Source organism: Aricia agestis, chromosome 5, assembly GCF_905147365.1.
Source record: "Aricia agestis chromosome 5, ilAriAges1.1, whole genome shotgun sequence".
NCBI classification, from domain to species: domain Eukaryota; kingdom Metazoa; phylum Arthropoda; class Insecta; order Lepidoptera; family Lycaenidae; genus Aricia; species Aricia agestis.
The window spans coordinates 7,549,494-7,566,756 of NC_056410.1; the positions used below are offsets into that span (position 1 = coordinate 7,549,494).

Here is a 17,263-nt window from a genome sequence, read left to right on the forward strand (position 1 = left end):
ATTATTTGTACCGCTTATATGCAGCTTGGAATTCAAAATTTAACATTTGAATATCTTCTTGGGTAGTTGGTAACTTTAATGTTAGTCCATCAATCCCCAAGCGGCAGCCGGCTGTCACATAACAATTGAACATCTATTGTGTGTGCGATACCCACGATGGAGGTGTTAATATAATTCTTCTCTTACTATTTTGGGCAACAAACTTAGGCGAGAATAAAACGGAAACACATACAAAACAACAAAAAATCTAGCCTAGCTCTCAGTCAAAAATTAAGCTAAATAAATGCATCACTCCACTTTCTTCTTGATCTCCAGTAGCTTCATGGTGTGCAGGCACCAGAACATAGCTGAGATGACGTAGAATACTTGTAGGGCTGTCGTTATTGGGCTGATGGTGGACAGGCTTCTCGTGAGGAAGGCCAGGGCTGAGCAGCGGAGGACCTCCAGCAGGGGAGCATACTTGGAGTTGTCGAACAACATCCCGATAACAGTGAGAGAGGCGATGATGTAGGACACGAAAATGAGGACCGTCAGCGGCGTCATACCCTGGAACATGAGAAAATGAAGGTAAGAGTTTGTATAGAACAAGTAGCTGGCCCAACGTTGCCATATAAATTATTTCTATATAAATTATTTCTTGTATCAATATAAAAAGTACATTAAAACCTATTCCCAGGCCTAACGAATGTACATACAAAATTTCATTAAATTCTGTTGTCGTTTTGGAAAAGTTCGCGCTCAAACATTGTGACACGAGAATTTTATATTAGAAATATTAGATTTGATAGATAACGTACAAACGATTGAAAAATATTTTTTTAAACAATCAAATTAAAATTGAATGGGTGAGTGCCGTGGGCAGATTCTCATAAAAGTAATTTTCTTTTAACGTAAATACTTTTTTTCGCTAATTCATGCCTCGATCTCAGGGTAGTTATATAATATTCTTGTATCTTTAAACGAACAATCTATACTAATATTATAATTCTGCAGAGTTTGTTTGTTTGTTTCTTTGTTTGTTTGAACGCGCTAATCTCAGGAACTACTAGTCCGATTTGAAAAATTCTTTCAGTGTTAGATAGCCCATTGATCGAGGAAGGCTATAAGCTATATTTTATCACGCTAAGACTAATAGGAGCGAAGAAATAGTGGAAAATGTGGAAAAAACGGGGGAAATTATATAAAAGGGCTTATTTGAACGCGCTAATCTCAGGAACTACTGATCCGATTTAAAAAAATCTTTCAGCGTTAGATAGCCCATTTGTTGAGGAAGGTTTTATGCTATATTTTATCACGCTAAAACTAATAAGAGCGAAGAAATAGAGGAAAGAGTGGAAAAACGGGGGGAAATTATTTTAAAGGGCTTATTTGAACGCGCTAATCTCAGGAACTACTGGTCTGATTTGAAAAATTCTTTCAGTGTTAGATAGCTTACTTATTGAAAAAGGCCATAAGCTATAATTTATTATTCTACGACTAATAGGAGCGAAGAAATAGAGGAAAGTGTGGAAAAAACGGGGGAAATTATATGAAATTGCTTATTATCTTAAGATTCTTAAGAACTACTGGAGCAATTTTTATGTTATTTGGCAAACATAAAAAATGGACCACGATAAGGGACATAGGCTATTTTTTGCGGAAAAATGTACGGTCGCGAACAGCAACAGCAAGCGAAGCCGCGCGGGACATCTATATGTAATCAAATCGTAGGAAAGTCAATGCTGTACATTGAATATTTTTTTACAGTAAATAATACTTGGGACGTGATCTACTATACTAACGCGGACGAAGTCGCGGGCAACAGCTAGTTCTTGTATATGTTACGCTCAAAGACCGAAAACGCTCAGTGAGCGAAAAAATGGCTCACAACGCGTTGTGGTAATAGTGAAACGGCCACGACGCGAAAATCGTTCTGGTAATCACAGAAATACCACATAGCGAAATTCGTGTCGTGGCTGACGTGCTACAACCTCAACGCGTTGTGGTAATCGAGTAAAACCATGACGCGTTCTGAGCATTTAAAAACAGCCACGACGCGAATCCGTGTTGTGGCCCTAATGAAAACGGCCACGACGCGTTCTGAAACCAGGTTAGTTACTCAGGAGTAATTTTATAGCGCCCAAGTGTGTACGCAATACACACCAACTTTTACACGCGCACACACGTGGGCACTATAAAATTACTTCTGCGTAACTGGCCTGGTTCCATTGGAACCAGAGTGCTCTTGTGTAATCTCGGAATCGGCTCCAACGATTTTCATGACATTTAGTATATAGGGGGTTTTGGGGGCGATAAATCGATCTAGCTAGGAATCATTTTTAGAAAATGTAATTTTTTCGTGTTTTATCGAATACCGAGCGAAGCTCGGTCAAATAGCTAGTAATTGTTATACCCAACATTTATCTGGATGAAAAAGTTACCTATCTGGCTTATAATTTCTGAGCTACCAATATATTTTTGTGATTAAAAATAAGGCTGTTAACATGCAGATTAAAGCGTAACGACTAGTTATACCTAGGTAATTTCGACGTCATTTGCATTTTAAACCAGTATTACCCGTGGGAAATTTTCCAGAGCAGTAGTTAACAGTGCATTTCATTACTTCGACCTATTCAATAAGACTCAACTCACACTGAAGCAGAGTCGAAGCGACGCGACGTGTCACGATTTTAGCCAAAACATAATCGTCTCTATTGTTCTATTATTTAAGAACAAATTTCTAATATGAAATTTTGACAGCGTCGAAGAACGAACGTCGACCCTTTCATATTTTGATAAGTAATAGAAATGTACTTCAACAATAATCATTGAACAATACATTATACAGATGAATATGCTTTGGCAAAAAACGTGATGCGTTGCAACGTTTCGACTCTGCTACTATACAGTGTAAGTAGCTTATTAAGGTATACTTTTCTAGTTTAGCGAGGGCCATTGAAAAATCTACAACATTTATTGGACTTTGTAGTGATTTTTCAAGCTTAAACCAAACAGATCGATGACAGCGAGGCGTTTTGTAAATTGTCTTATCAGGATAAATGATGATGTATGACCACTATTAATCTGCTTAAAAGCCTTACCCTCAGGATTTAGACTTGACCTTTGAATGTCAAAGTAAATCAAGTTTGCGATTCGTTTTTATTCGCAAAGAAAAATAATATGAGTACCAAAAGTTATGATTTCATAAGGCTGTAGGGCGTAATAAATTTTTCCAATAAATGTTGTAATCGTGCAAATGAAATAAGTTGATTCAATATTTTATACGAAAAACAAATCTTATAATAAATAATTGATCAAAGTGATGAGGTAGACATTCTTATTAAAATTTTACTATATTTCCTTTTAATTCATCCGCTTGAGGAGACGTTCTGTTCACCCATTAAAATCCGATTAAACTTAAAGTATTTACGATAACACAGAACCAAGGAACCGAAATACCAAAATAAATTCGAAATCGCGCCTCGAGTACCCAAGTGCCTAAATACATAATATCTTTTCGAGGAAAAGTACTTAAATCGTATTTATATTCAATATTTGAACACTTTACACGAAAGTCCGCCAATATTTATTATGTAGATGGACAATTCTGTTAGTGATTTAAAAAGCTTTTCGGTTTACGAAGTTGTCGAACTGAGAACAGTCTTCAAGAGGGCTCTAAAATACTTTGCGGGGCTTGTTTGTTGTTTAAAGGAGTGAGCACACTGAGACGGGCCGTGCCGGGGCTCAGCATGCCGGGGCTCATCGCAAAAATCCGCCTCCATACAATTTGTATGGAAGCGGAAATCCGCTGCGCCCCGACACAGTGTGCGATACGCGCATCCGCTTCCATACAAATTGTATAGAGGCGGATTTTTGCGATGAGCCCCGGCACGCTGAGCCCCGGCACGGCCCGTCTCAGTGTGCTCACTCCTTAATCATGAATTTTGTAACACCTGCAATGTGTGTACAATCAGTAAATGGGATAAATATTGATTTTACAGTTATCTATAATTTAAAATTGGTCAAGACAAGCATTTTAAGCGAAGCGTAGAAGGTTCAAATGTAAGTGCTTTTCATAAACGTTAATAATATAGCCGACATAATACCAGAACAATTTACTTTTCAATACCGTTTTCATTTTTCATTATAGAAATGTTTATAGGAGGCTATAATTGTGAATATAAATGATTATTCTATCGCATTCGAAGTGAAATGCGAATTTTATTGTACTGTAAAGTTTGTTCAAAGAGGAACTTATATTTACTGATGCAGCTGGAGAAATAGAAACGATTTCTCGTTGGAAAAATTTCAAATATTCTGTGAAACATTTTTCAATATAAAGCCACCTCTTTTACAATGGGACTTTGAATAGTTCACGGAGACGGATTCTTACTCGGAAAGACTAGTACGGGAGCCCTAGAACAATTTTTTTTTTATTACTATCAAGCTAATTTTTTGTGAGTAAAAATCAGCTCGTTAGGGTTCAGTGATCAACAAAACTTGGTTGACTACTGAACTCTAAAACGAAACCCTAACAAGCTGATTTTTTGTACATTGATAGGTTAATAGTTATACAATTTAAGAGCAATATTGTCCTAGAAATAGAACATTCCATATTTTAGAACCATCAAGTCAAAGAATGAAATCCTTTCTATCTCTGTTAGCTACCACTTTTGAGATTTTTCGCAAATAAAAATGTTGTTCGGCTTGTCAAAAAAAATTGATCTAGGGCTCCCGTACTATACGTTATAATGCTATACGAAATATTGTTTGCCCCGACGGTTAATCCTATAGTCAAAATAATCCGAAAATTTAAAGACACTAATGTTTTTTAGATTATAATATTTATGGAATTCAGAAGAAACCATCTTAAGATTGTTATGTTAAACTTATTCTAATTTTCCCTCGCCTACGAGCTAGGCCTTATTTATACTCGGTCAAACAGAGCTTTAACCTTCGAAAAGAAAATTATATAATATTCAGCTAACATTTAGTACAAATATCGAGTAAGGCAAACTTCCTTCTGAAGGTAGCACGTCGTACAACTTTTCAAACTTCGTTAAGTTCTAAAGCTTTTAACTTATATTTCGTCTGCCGAAGCGAACGTCGCGCGTTACAGACGTCGTATCCTCTTAAGAGGATACCACAGCGGCTAGAGAAATGAAAAAAAAGTACGTGTAATATCTATAGCTGTCTCCCTTACCTCAAGCCTATACCGCAGAACGCGATAGAGACAACTGCAGAAAATCCAGAAAATCAACGATTCGTTGTCCCCTGATTCCTTCTCCAAAACTTAACCGATTTAAGTACTTTTTTCATTAAAGATTAAAAAAAGGCTTGAGCTGTGTTCCTATGTTTTGCTTTTTTTGTATAATCTAGCCAAATCTGTTTTCTGGACGTTTGAACACAGTGGAAAATCTGGCCATTTTTTTGGGTTTTTGAACGTTCATATCTTATTTAATAATTAAATTATGAAAAAAAAGAAAACATAGGGACATTGTATTAGTGGCCGTAGATATTCAGGAAAAAAATTATAACTCTACTAGCATTATCCAGGGAGGAAACAGGGGACAACGTTTGTATGGAAAAAATGGCGGTGTGGAATCCTCTTAACGCTTCGCAGTCGCTTTGGTCGCGTAGGTTTGGCTTAAAAGCTTTAATCAAAATCAGAACGGCGCGAATGCCAATTTTCGGAAACGACGTTTTTCTCAACGTATGTCACTTCTATAGAAAGCTGAAGAGTATCGAGAACTAAGTTATAGTTCTTGCAATCTACGAGCGCGCGCAGCCTTTATTTGTAGTTGGAAATACGAATAGACATTTTCGTTAGTGTGCGTACCTAACGGAGCAGTCAGTAGCGAGCGAGGCATGTACGGCGTACATGGCTCGCTCGCTACTGACCATAATATCTATACACGCGTACTTTGTACGCGTGTATAGATATTATGGTCACTCACACAACTAAGGGCGCCGCGCGCTCATAGATTGCAAGAAATATAAATGGTTTAAATTATTATGTACATACCATATGCTTGGAAGCCAGCTCCATGAACCCATACAGTATGATGGCGTAGTGGCATACGATGTACACGTTGCACCAGGTCGGGAGCTGCACGTGGAAACGGTCACGGACTTGCACCTGGGAGAAGATGGTGGATTAATACCACGGCCTACTAGAAAATCCCTTGGAATTGCTTGCATTTTGAGAGTGCCTCTACCATTTTTTTTTATTACACAAATAAAAAAAAATGGTAGAGGGTAAACGAGCAAACGGGTCACCTGATGGAAAGCAACTACCGTCGCCGATGAAAATTCGCAACATCAGAAGAGCTGCTAGTGATTTGCCGGCCTTTACATTCTGGGTTATAAATCGTTCAGCAGTCAACGAGCTAAGGATGGTGATACTAAAGCTGATCGCACATTATTGTCAGCACCGTACGCGTCGTACGCGTCGGGTACGGTGCGGACGAATGTGCGAGGTTTCACATCATTTCATACAACGAATTCTAAAATGCGGTGCGTTCGGCTCATGCGTGCTGATAAATGTGCAATCACCTTAATACCACGGCCTACTGGGAACATAATTAATGCATTTATCACTAACTCTGGGTTGTAAATCGTTCAGCTGCCAGCGAGATAATGATGATACTAAAGAATACTAAAGATGGTATTATACTACATTCACGTAAACTTTCAAACAAAAAGATCGAAATCGGGTATACATATTAATCCTCTAATGGCACATCTATTTTCGTTAGAAAAATTAATGCTTCATTTAACTTGTTACTACTCTTAAATTACTCTTGCCGACTGCAATTAAAAGATAGAATATGGTGTGAATGCTCTAAGACAGCAAAAATAAACAAGAAAAGTTTTGCCACATTCGTCAACACCCCAGAAACCAATAACCAAGAACCGTAATAAATTTAATCACACTTTTTGCCTCTTTATGTTATGTCCACTATATTATATTGTGTATGATTTTTTTGCTAAAGTCAAAGTAATAACACTCACATCATCTTTCAGCAGTTCATCTCCCAATCTGGACGTCCCCGGCTCCCAGCTGGGTCCCCAGAACACCGCCCTGAACTTGTCGCCCCAGGTCTTCATCGTCTGGAACTTCTCTATCACGTAGCTCGTGTAGAACGCCTGTGAATTAAGTTTTTAAACGAATAAGCAAAAGCTCTAGGCCTATTTTTATTTAATCTACCATTTTTTTATCAACCAGGTAAAAGGAGTAGGTTACTTTATTAGATCTATTAGGCATATCGTTTGCGTCTGTAAAATATTTTTATAGACTAGGCAAAAACAGTAGTTATTTTAGGCTTATTCGAGCTTTCTCTTAACGATAACTTTAACGTGAAAAGGCATACAATTGAAGCTATCTGAGACCATTCATATACTTACAGACCCCTGTAGGGTCAAATTGGCAGGCTACGTGGGTCGCTTTGACCAAGACAATTATCATAGTAATAGGTTCAAGAATCATAACATGACTGTATCAAAAATTTTGATTTAAAAACTTTTTCCTAGTCCATGTTACTCGTAACTCGTACGATAAAAAGAGACTTGCAACTTTATTAAACAAACAGAGAGAGCCTATCGTTGAGCTGTGGACAGATGCGGTTTACAACTTTAAGGCATGTTTCACCACTTCCTGATAAAGCGCCGGATAGGCTATCCACAGCCTTTTTGTCAGATTTTCCATATTCTATCTGTCAAGTTAAGTGGTGGATAGCCTATCCGGTACTTATCAGGAAGTGTTGAAACAGGCCTTTACAATTATTATTAATTTACATTTTTTCCGCGACTCTATTAAATACTAGCAGACCCCGTGAACGTCGTTTCGCTGTTTTAATGGACGGTAGGTAGGTAGCGGTCCATACGTGGAGTATGCAAAGCAATCAGGCCTTACCGGTCGTGTCGGTAAGACGTCCCACCTGGTGGAAGAGAGTGATGGAATAGAGAGTGCACTCTGTGTATTGCGCACACATTTGGGCACTTTCATCTCTCCAGCGTATTTGGAAGATTTCAATAAGATCGGAAGCTGGTCGTTCGACTTGGAAAATATTATCATCAGCTACTTACTCGCGGTAGCGGATATTTTAAAGTTATAATGTTTGACATCGCCCGTACCATTCCGCCCGTATCCCGTACTATAATTATACAGTATATAATAGTACGGGAGCCCTAGAACATTTTTTTTTATTACTATCAAGCTAATTTTTTGTGAGTATAGCTTCATTTTGATAAGACGAACAACATTTTTATTTGCGACAAATCTCGAAAGTCTAACAGAGATAGATCTCCCGTGCTATAAGCAGAACATCAGACGATATAATGTCAAAGAGCTCTCGAATTATTTTCCTTAATCGTTTTCTGATCGGTATTGTCTTGTTTTGGCTTCACCTTGATGTCTTTTCCTATTTGTATGCAAAATCACATGTGAGCCGTTCATGAATATAAATGCCTCTGATATTCGGATGGCGGATGGCCTGGAGGATTTCCGATATTGTTTCCTTGTTATAATTCTTCTCATACGCCACGCACTTGGAATATGAGGATGTTTTGGCGCGTGACCCAAATCGGAACCACAGAATATAAATATTAGTAGTACCAATCGGAACTAACTGATATTGTAAAATGTAAAATTTATCTTAAAAGTAATTCCGCCCGAACACTTCTGTCAATACCAAAATATAATTTAGAAAGAGAATGAATTGAAAATTATCACTTAGACTAGCACGAGTCGGCGCATGAGTACCGAAAACTATTCAACTACAAAACTATTCCACCTCAATTTTTTTATGCGATCCTCTTCAAATTGCCCTCCTGATGATATAAATGCATGTTGCCAGGGCGCAACCCGGTGCCATATTGTTTAAACGAACATTGTTTAAACAATTGCAAGGAATTGTTATTTTTCAACCGAACATATATTTTTTTATATTCTTTATTAAAATACCAAGTTTTCGGTACTCATGCGCCGACTCGTCCTAGTCTAACTGCTTCTTGCTACGCGCTTCGGTCGCTTATCAAGGACATCAACGCGCCAAAACATCTTTGCAAGACTATTTTCGCGATCTTTTAGAACTTTTTTCATATGCGCTAAGCAGTATGTATAGTACGATACTGGTGTCAGCTTTTTGACAAAACAATTTTACCTCCGTTGTCTAAATGATGGAGCAAGCTATTTTTCGAAACAAAAGATTCAAACGGGCATACATAATAAATTATATTTTACGTAGCAAAATACGAATCGTATTTTATATCGTATAATTATTATTTTTAACAAAAAATTAAAACCGACTTCCAAGGTAAAAACAATAATAACATCCTTATAATATGAACGAAAAAGTATTACATATATTAAAAGTAGTAAATTAATAATTTTGAAGTCGGTGCCAGTTCCAAAAGTTTCAAATATTCTGTCAGAGAACTAAAGATTCAGCTATCTGGTACCGGCTTCAAAATGATGAAGATTGAGTACATATTATAAGGATGTTATTATTGTTTTTACCTTGGAAGTCGGTTTTAATTTTTTGTTAAAAATAATAATTTCACTCTTTTTAGTTAAGTAGCTACTAACCATCGCGTAAGTATATTTAATCGTATCTTAATAATTCATATCACAATTTGTTAAGAGTCAGACGTCGTGCTCACAAATATTAGGTAGATAATTTTAAACAATACATTAAAAAAAATCGAAATGAACAGTAAACACGTGCTAGCCGCTAGGCAATTATTGTACCTATAAACTTGCATAGGAATTCGATCTGTATATTTATGTATCAAAATCGTGTAAATATAAACCGTATAAACGAAGTATTTTTTATACTAATTGCGATTGTGTTTCTTATTCCTATTACGATGTAGATTAGCTAGGTATGTCCACACTGTGCACTTTCATCTTCAATTTTAGTCATCTTCTTTCATTCAACTTTCGTATTGGCGCATTCAATAATTGAATGCGTCAAAGAACGCAACGCCAACATTGTAATTTTTAATTACAATGTTGGCGTTGCTTTGGAAACGGGGCACTATGGGAAAAAGACTTTTATGGGAAAAAGAAATTTTGACGGAAAAATACAACCCCCAATGACCACCCCTTTTTATTATACCAATCTATAGGGGGCGCCAAGGGAAGCAAAAAAGCTCAGACAAACTTTTCTCAAAAATCAACCCCTGTCGAATGACAGGCCGAAATGTGACCCTCGTTAGTATGGCGAAAATACTTCAACCCCTTAATATTATCTTAATCTTGGTAAATGTTTACAAACCTACCCCAATTTATTTGAGAAACTACTACAAAAGAAAGTCGATGGAGCCCCGCGTAGCTCCTATTTCTGGGTGTTGTGGTCTAAGTTCCAACCTAACCTAACCTACTTTTGGACTTTCTGGATTGTGTTTGTTTTTGTTTTGGCAGGGGGCTGCGCCCCCCGAGCCCCCCTTTAGGGGGGGCTGCGTCCCCCCGTTCCCCCTCCCCCCCTTGGTATCCGTGGCTGAGTAGTTAAGTAAGACCCACTCATCACAGCCTTGAGATGCCTTAAAAATACTTCGTAAACATCAGAAAACAGATGATTACGAAAATCTCAAATGCGAATTTCTTCTAAACGGAGAGCTTACTGGCGGTGGAAACGGTAAGTAGGAGTTTTTCTCACCCAAAACAATCCTCCTTAACCCATGTCACCAACATTTAATTGACGTAGGTTCCTAAACCTTACCCAAATTTTCGCCATACTAACAAGGGTCACATTTCGGCCTGTCTTTCGACAGGGGTTGATTTTTGAGAAAAGTTTATCTGAGCTTTTTTGCTCCCCTTGGCGCCCCCTATCGATTGGTATATTCAAAAAGGGTGGTTATAAGAGGTTAAAATTTTGACGAAAATTTTTTCTAAGTCTTTTTTCCATAGTGCCCCGTTTTCTTCAGTCCAACCCAAATGTGTGCCTTACGCTCTGGAGTAAAGGTTGAATTTGTTACTTATGTTCAATTTTGTGGTACTTGAACTTTGTTTTTTTTTGTATTAAAATCGCTTTGAAATGTACCAAATAAATAAGGACATAACGTGATGACTGATGATATTTTATGGTGTTTTGTGTATATTGTATCCATATACAACCATGAGTTGTGACATTGGTGACCCTGACATGGTAGTGATGATGATGCTGATGATGATGATGATGATGAATGTAATTTGCATAGTAGCATATGCTTTCAGTTCTTTAAACAACGCCTAAACCCCCAAACTTGTATCTATAAGGAATCCGGAGTTCTCTTAGTATCTTCGGAACCATAGTATACCTTGGTGCAAAATCTTGCGTTTTGGTAGCATATGCTTAGGATGCTTCTCATAAAACCAAAATCACCATATGTTTCCATATAAATTTTGAGGAGTTCCCTCAATTACTCATGGATCCCATCATCAGATCACCACTTTTGTGAAAATGGGGCCAAATTGGAGTGAAAATCGGTTCACAAACGGCGGAGTAGTGGTCGAACATACAAAAATAAAAAAATAAAAAAAATATCCACAGCCGAATATATAACCTCCTCGTTTTTTGGAAGTCGGTTAAAAATGAGAAAAGAACGTGAAGTCCTTAAGGAGTAAGGACTTCGATCGTATTATTAGGTACTTATTGTTATGTCGCCTATAGATATTATTTTAATACTCGAGTAACATTTCGCCAACTTAATGCTTTTGGTAAAAATGTTTTTTAAAGCGATTATAAAATATGTTTTGATGACTCTACATCATTGCCAAAATTTTACCAAAAGTAGCCCTTTAGTTTCAGTACCTGATAAACGCAAGAAAACCTTTTTCTGCCCAACATATCATAGATAATGTACGTCATAAGGATACACACCTGTTGATACAATGGGTTGAAGGACGGTTTGTTGTATATCAGTCCATATACTATCTCTATCTTGTCGTCCTCAGGCCTGAAGGTGCCAAAGAGCCGGTCCCAGATGATGAGAACACCACCGTAGTTCACGTCCAAGCAGTATTTGTTGCTGCCTGAAAAAAAAAGAAATGAAACTCGTTAAGAGGATACACCAGGGGCTAGAGAAATTAAAAAAAAGGACGTGTAATATCTATAGCTGTCTCCCTTACCTCAAGCCTATACCGCAGAACGCGATAGAGACAACTGCAGAAAATCAACGATTCGTTGTCCCCTGATTCCTTCTCCAAAAGTTAACCGATTTAAGTAATTTTTTCATTAAAGGTTTAAAGAAAGGCTTGAGATGTTTGAACGCAGCGGAAAATCTGGCCATTTTTTTGGGTTTTTGAACGTTCATTTCTTATTTAATAATTAAATTATGAAAAAAAAGAAAACATAGACATTTTATTAGTGGCCGTAGATATTCAGGAAAAATTTTATAACTGTACTAGCATTATCCAGGGAGGAAACAGGGGACAACGTTTGTATGGAAAAAAGGGCGGTGTGGACTCCTCTTAAGTTTTTGCGCGTGACGTAGCGACAGACGATACGATTTTGACCTTACTATATAGACAGGTATTCAATAAAGTAGTAATACAGTCATGAGTCATGACTTGAGTGCTCTGTGCCAGATTTATGTTTAAATGCATTTTAATTGCAGAAAATATATGGTTTCCTTGCAATACTACGGATCCTGTGAATAAGACTACCCGTAATGTATGTACCATCGCGGAAATTAATTCCTAGGCAGTTGCAGGACTTTAGTCATTTGGTCGGCTTATATGTCAATTCAATGTTAGCTGTAATCGGTCTGATGGGTTTGACTTAACGCGACCAAATTACTTAGGTCCGCCATCTGCCTAGGAATCGACTTCTCTGGTAGTACATGATCAGGAACATGATATTATAAAGTAAGTAAATAATTTACCCACATTTTTAAAGCTATCTTGTAATCCTAATCTTATCTTATATCTTTAAACGAGCAATTCTTGCATACTTATATATTATAAGTATATATATTATATATTACTAGCTGTTGCCCGCGACTTCGTCCGCGTGGACTTCAGTTTATAGCGCGCGGTGTCAATAAAATTGGTGTCAAAAGCTTTTTAAAACCCTGGTACCCCTTAAATCAAAATACCCAAAACAGCCGTGTAGTGTGCACATAATATATATTTTTTTTAATTAAATTTTTTTATACCTTTTAAAGCTTATTTAGCGGTACACAACTTAGCTGCATAATGCATTACACAACTTTAGCTTTGCCCAATAGCCAATACCCATAGGCCATAAACTATTTAGTATTTATTATTGGTAGACTGTTGTTTCTGATTTCTATATTGGTACGTGAGTTACTTAATAACATGTATAACAATCAAAAGAATCGAAATATTAACTCAACATGGTACCACCTCTTATAGAAATACATATGAGCAAGCGATAGCGCGATCTAGGGGACTCTTGGCGCCATCTATTTTGAGTTTTTGGAACTAACTTAATTTGACCAAATTTACGCATTTTCACCCCCTTACAACCCCCTTTTCCAGTTAAAAAGTAGCCTATGTCCTTTCTCAGGCCATAGACTATCTGTGTACACAATTTCATTACAATCGGTTCAGTAGTTTTGGCGTGAAAGCGAGACAGACAGACAGACAGACAGAGATACTTTCGCATTTATAATATATTTCTGGATTTCTGGATTTCTGGATTCTGGATCTGGATTTCTGGATATCTGGATTTCTGGATTTCTGGATTTCTGGATTCTGGATTCTGGATTTCTGGATTTCTGGATTTTTTATAATATTATACATAAAATATGTTTAAGATTTTTGAAATTTTATTTTAATACACATCCAAGACCCAGGAACATTGAAAACTTTTTGTTCCGCCTGCGGGACTCGAACCCAGGACCCCCGGGATGAGCGCTGGCCACGCGCAATGCGAAGTAATTTTCATCGATATTTTCATGGAAATAAGATATTTTCCCACATCAAAATGTAGCCTATGTCCTTTCTCAGACTCTATAATAACTGTATACAAAATTTCATTGCAATCGGTTCAGTAGTTTTGGCGTGAAAGCAAGACAGACAGACAGACAGAGATACTTTCGCATTTATAATATTAGTATGGATAGTATGGATTAGAAATGCAGTAGGAGTTCTACATAAGATAAGATAGATTGATTATTATTATACCAAGTGATAATATTATTAAACATAATATTCTAACGTATTAAAAACTATAAACAAAAACATACTAACTAATAAGTATGATTAGTTCTATGTTACAATAAAGTAAAAAATAAAACGCCATCTGTTGAATCGTATTAGAACTAAAATGTTCATTCCATCGATATATTTCTGGATTTTTTATAATATTATACATAAAATATGTTTAAGATTTTTGAAATTTTATTTTAATACACATCCAAGACCCAGGAACATTGAAAACTTTTTGTTCCGCCTGCGGGACTCGAACCCAGGACCCCCGGGATGAGCGCTGGCCACGCGCAATGCGAATTCATTTTCATCGATATTTTCATGGAAATAAGATATTTTCCCACATCAAAATGTAGCCTATGTCCTTTCTCAGACTCTAGAATAACTGTATACAAAATTTCATTGCAATCGGTTCAGTAGTTTTGGCGTGAAAGCAAGACAGACAGACAGACAGACAGACAGACAGACAGACAGACAGACAGAGATACTTTCGCATTTATAATATTAGTATGGATAACTAGCTGTCCCGGCAAACGTTGTTTTGCCATATAAATAATTTTAGGTATGAAAAATAGATGTTGGCCGATTCTCAGACCTACTCAATATGCTCACAAAATTTCATGAGAATCGGTCAAGCCGTTTCGGAGGAGTATGGCAACGAGAACTGTGACACGAGAATTTTATATATAAGATTGGAATCTTGGAATCGGCTCCAATGATTTTCATGAAATGTAGTATATAGGGGGTTTCGGGGGCGATAAATCGATCTAGCTAGGAATCATTTTTAGAAAATGTCATTTTTTTCGTGTTTTATCGAACACCGAGCAAAGCTCGGTCAAATAGCTTGTTTGAAATAAAGAGAAAAAAAAGTATCACCAAAAACCTTTTGATATTAACCTTCAAGTCAATATTTTGGCCAAAATCACCAGGGAATTGAAGATTTATCCGCTCAGTATACAGTCCGTGACAAATACGTGAGACAAAAATAAATTGGATTCTTCTTTATCACTTCTTGGCAATTTTCGCTTTGACGATTACAACCGACGATAAATCTAATGATAATAAAAAGTTCGCTAGACCTAAAAATCGTTTTGTGATGGATCATCAATGGAATGAAAGAAACCTAATGGATCAATGGAATAAAAGAAACCTAATATTCCAGTATAGTATTACAATTCATTCTGATAGCCTTATAGCCTACGCGAACTGCCTTGCCTACTTAGTATCTTATATCTTTAAACAAGCAATTCTTGTATATAATAATATATACATATACTTATATAATTGTAATCTCGGAATCGGCTTCAAAGATTTTCATGAAATTTAGTATACAGGGGGTTTCGGGGGCGATAAATCGATCTAGCTAGGAATCATATTTTTTAGAAAATGTCATTTTATTCGTGTTTTATCGAATACCGAGCAAAGGCCAGTCAAATAGCTAGTGTATTATAGTCTAAGGATTAATTATTCTAGTTACATTAAAAAGAGACTGGTAGCGGGAGCGAAGTTAATGATATTGGTAGTGGTTGATGATGATTGATCTTATTGCAAAAATAATATTGATAATATGAATAAGTCAACACTAATCTAGTAAAAATAATAAAGAAGTCAATTTCACTTCTAAGAACATTCCTCTGGGCTAAATATCACTTTACATACCACAATATAAAATTTCATTACGGTATAAAAATAACGTCCTGTTAATAATTTTATACGCGTAGGCAAAGCCACGTAGAAGTATTGTAATAAAATAAAAATAAAAAGCTTTTTATTATACCTTATAATATTATGCATGCCTTCGCGTAAGAAAGGCAGTGACAAAAGTGCTTTTTGAAATGAAAACCTGGGATGGTTAGTTAATCTGCTTTCCTGTTTAATTTTTGACTGGTAGAAGGAAAACTATTGAATGGATTTTGAGCTTAAACTCCGGATAAACGCCTAGGCTTCGTTTCATCCTGTTATTTACGCGAGTAGAGCCACAAGCAGCAGTTAGTACAAAATCGGCCAAGTGCGAGTCGGACTCGCGTATGAAGGGTTCCGTATCGTTTTAGAGCGAAAAATAGTGTTTTTTTTTTATGTGAGTCCCCATGAATTTTTTTTTTATTTAAATTTTATTATTTAGTATTAAAGTACGAATAAAATTAAAGATTTTGTGAATATTTCAAGTGCGTGCCTGTTGCCATTACGGATTACGAGCAAAAAAAACCCTTGTTGTATGGGAGCCCCCTTTAAATATTAATTTTACTTTGTTTTTAGTATTTGTTGTTATAGCGGCAATAGATATACATAATCTGTGAAAATTTCAGAAGTCAAGCTATAGCGGTTTTTGAGATACAGCCTGGAGACAGATAGACGGACAGACAGACGGACAGACATCGAAGTCTCAGTAATAGGGTCCCGTTTTTACCCTTTGGGTACGGAACCCTAAAAATGCGTGTGGCTCTCGGGGACGTGGTAAATCTATTGCGATTTGAATAGCATTTTTTTTTCAACTTATGCAATAATTGTAATTCGCATACGTCTAGTCACATGTACACAAGTCCGTGTCGAAGTCTGGCAACGCCGCACCGGAGTGGGGTGTGTTAGATTTATTCGTTACGGAATTTATTGGTGCGGTCGTCGCGCTCAAAGCCGGCTATAAGAACCAATCAAAAGCTTAAAGACCTATAAATTGATATTTGTACGAAAAACTTGCATCCAAAGTGCTTGACAATATTACTTGAATTTTTTATTAACATTATACTTAAACGGAATTTTTAACTGGCTTGAATATAATATTCATGGAGTTATTATATTCATGTCGACGTCTTTCCCCGCTTCGCCCTATCTCACGTACGTATCTGTTCATTTTCGTGAACATAATGAAGATACAGGTACTGAAAATTCGAGACAAAAGGGACCGCGTCATAGATGGCTGGGCCTTGATATGCCATTGTGTTATTATCTTGAACAAAGAAGATTTTTGATGATACTCTTATCATAATATTAATTATAAAAACAACATCTCTATTGTTGAGTGGTTTAAAATAGCTCTAGATTCCTGGTTTCGATTACTGCGTTGAAATCAACAATAATGATGTTACTAAGTTTGGTCAGGAGTTTGGTCAGTGTCTAAACACACTATGC

The 17,263-nt window shown here is 36.7% G+C and overlaps 1 protein-coding gene across 1 annotated transcript in view; it reads right to left on the reverse strand.

The window, feature by feature from the left end:
- Positions 1–205: 205 nt before the first annotated feature.
- LOC121727059 (alkylglycerol monooxygenase-like) overlaps positions 206–17,263 on the reverse strand; it is a 53,162-nt gene continuing 36,104 nt past the window's right edge. Inside the window, exons 7-10 of the mRNA XM_042114735.1 lie at positions 11,844–11,995; positions 6,994–7,128; positions 6,005–6,118; positions 206–546 (exon numbers count right to left, since the gene is read on the reverse strand). Of these exons, the coding sequence (XP_041970669.1) occupies positions 289–546; positions 6,005–6,118; positions 6,994–7,128; positions 11,844–11,995 (659 nt within the window). The 3' untranslated portion in view covers positions 206–288. The remainder of the gene's footprint in view (positions 547–6,004; positions 6,119–6,993; positions 7,129–11,843; positions 11,996–17,263) is intronic.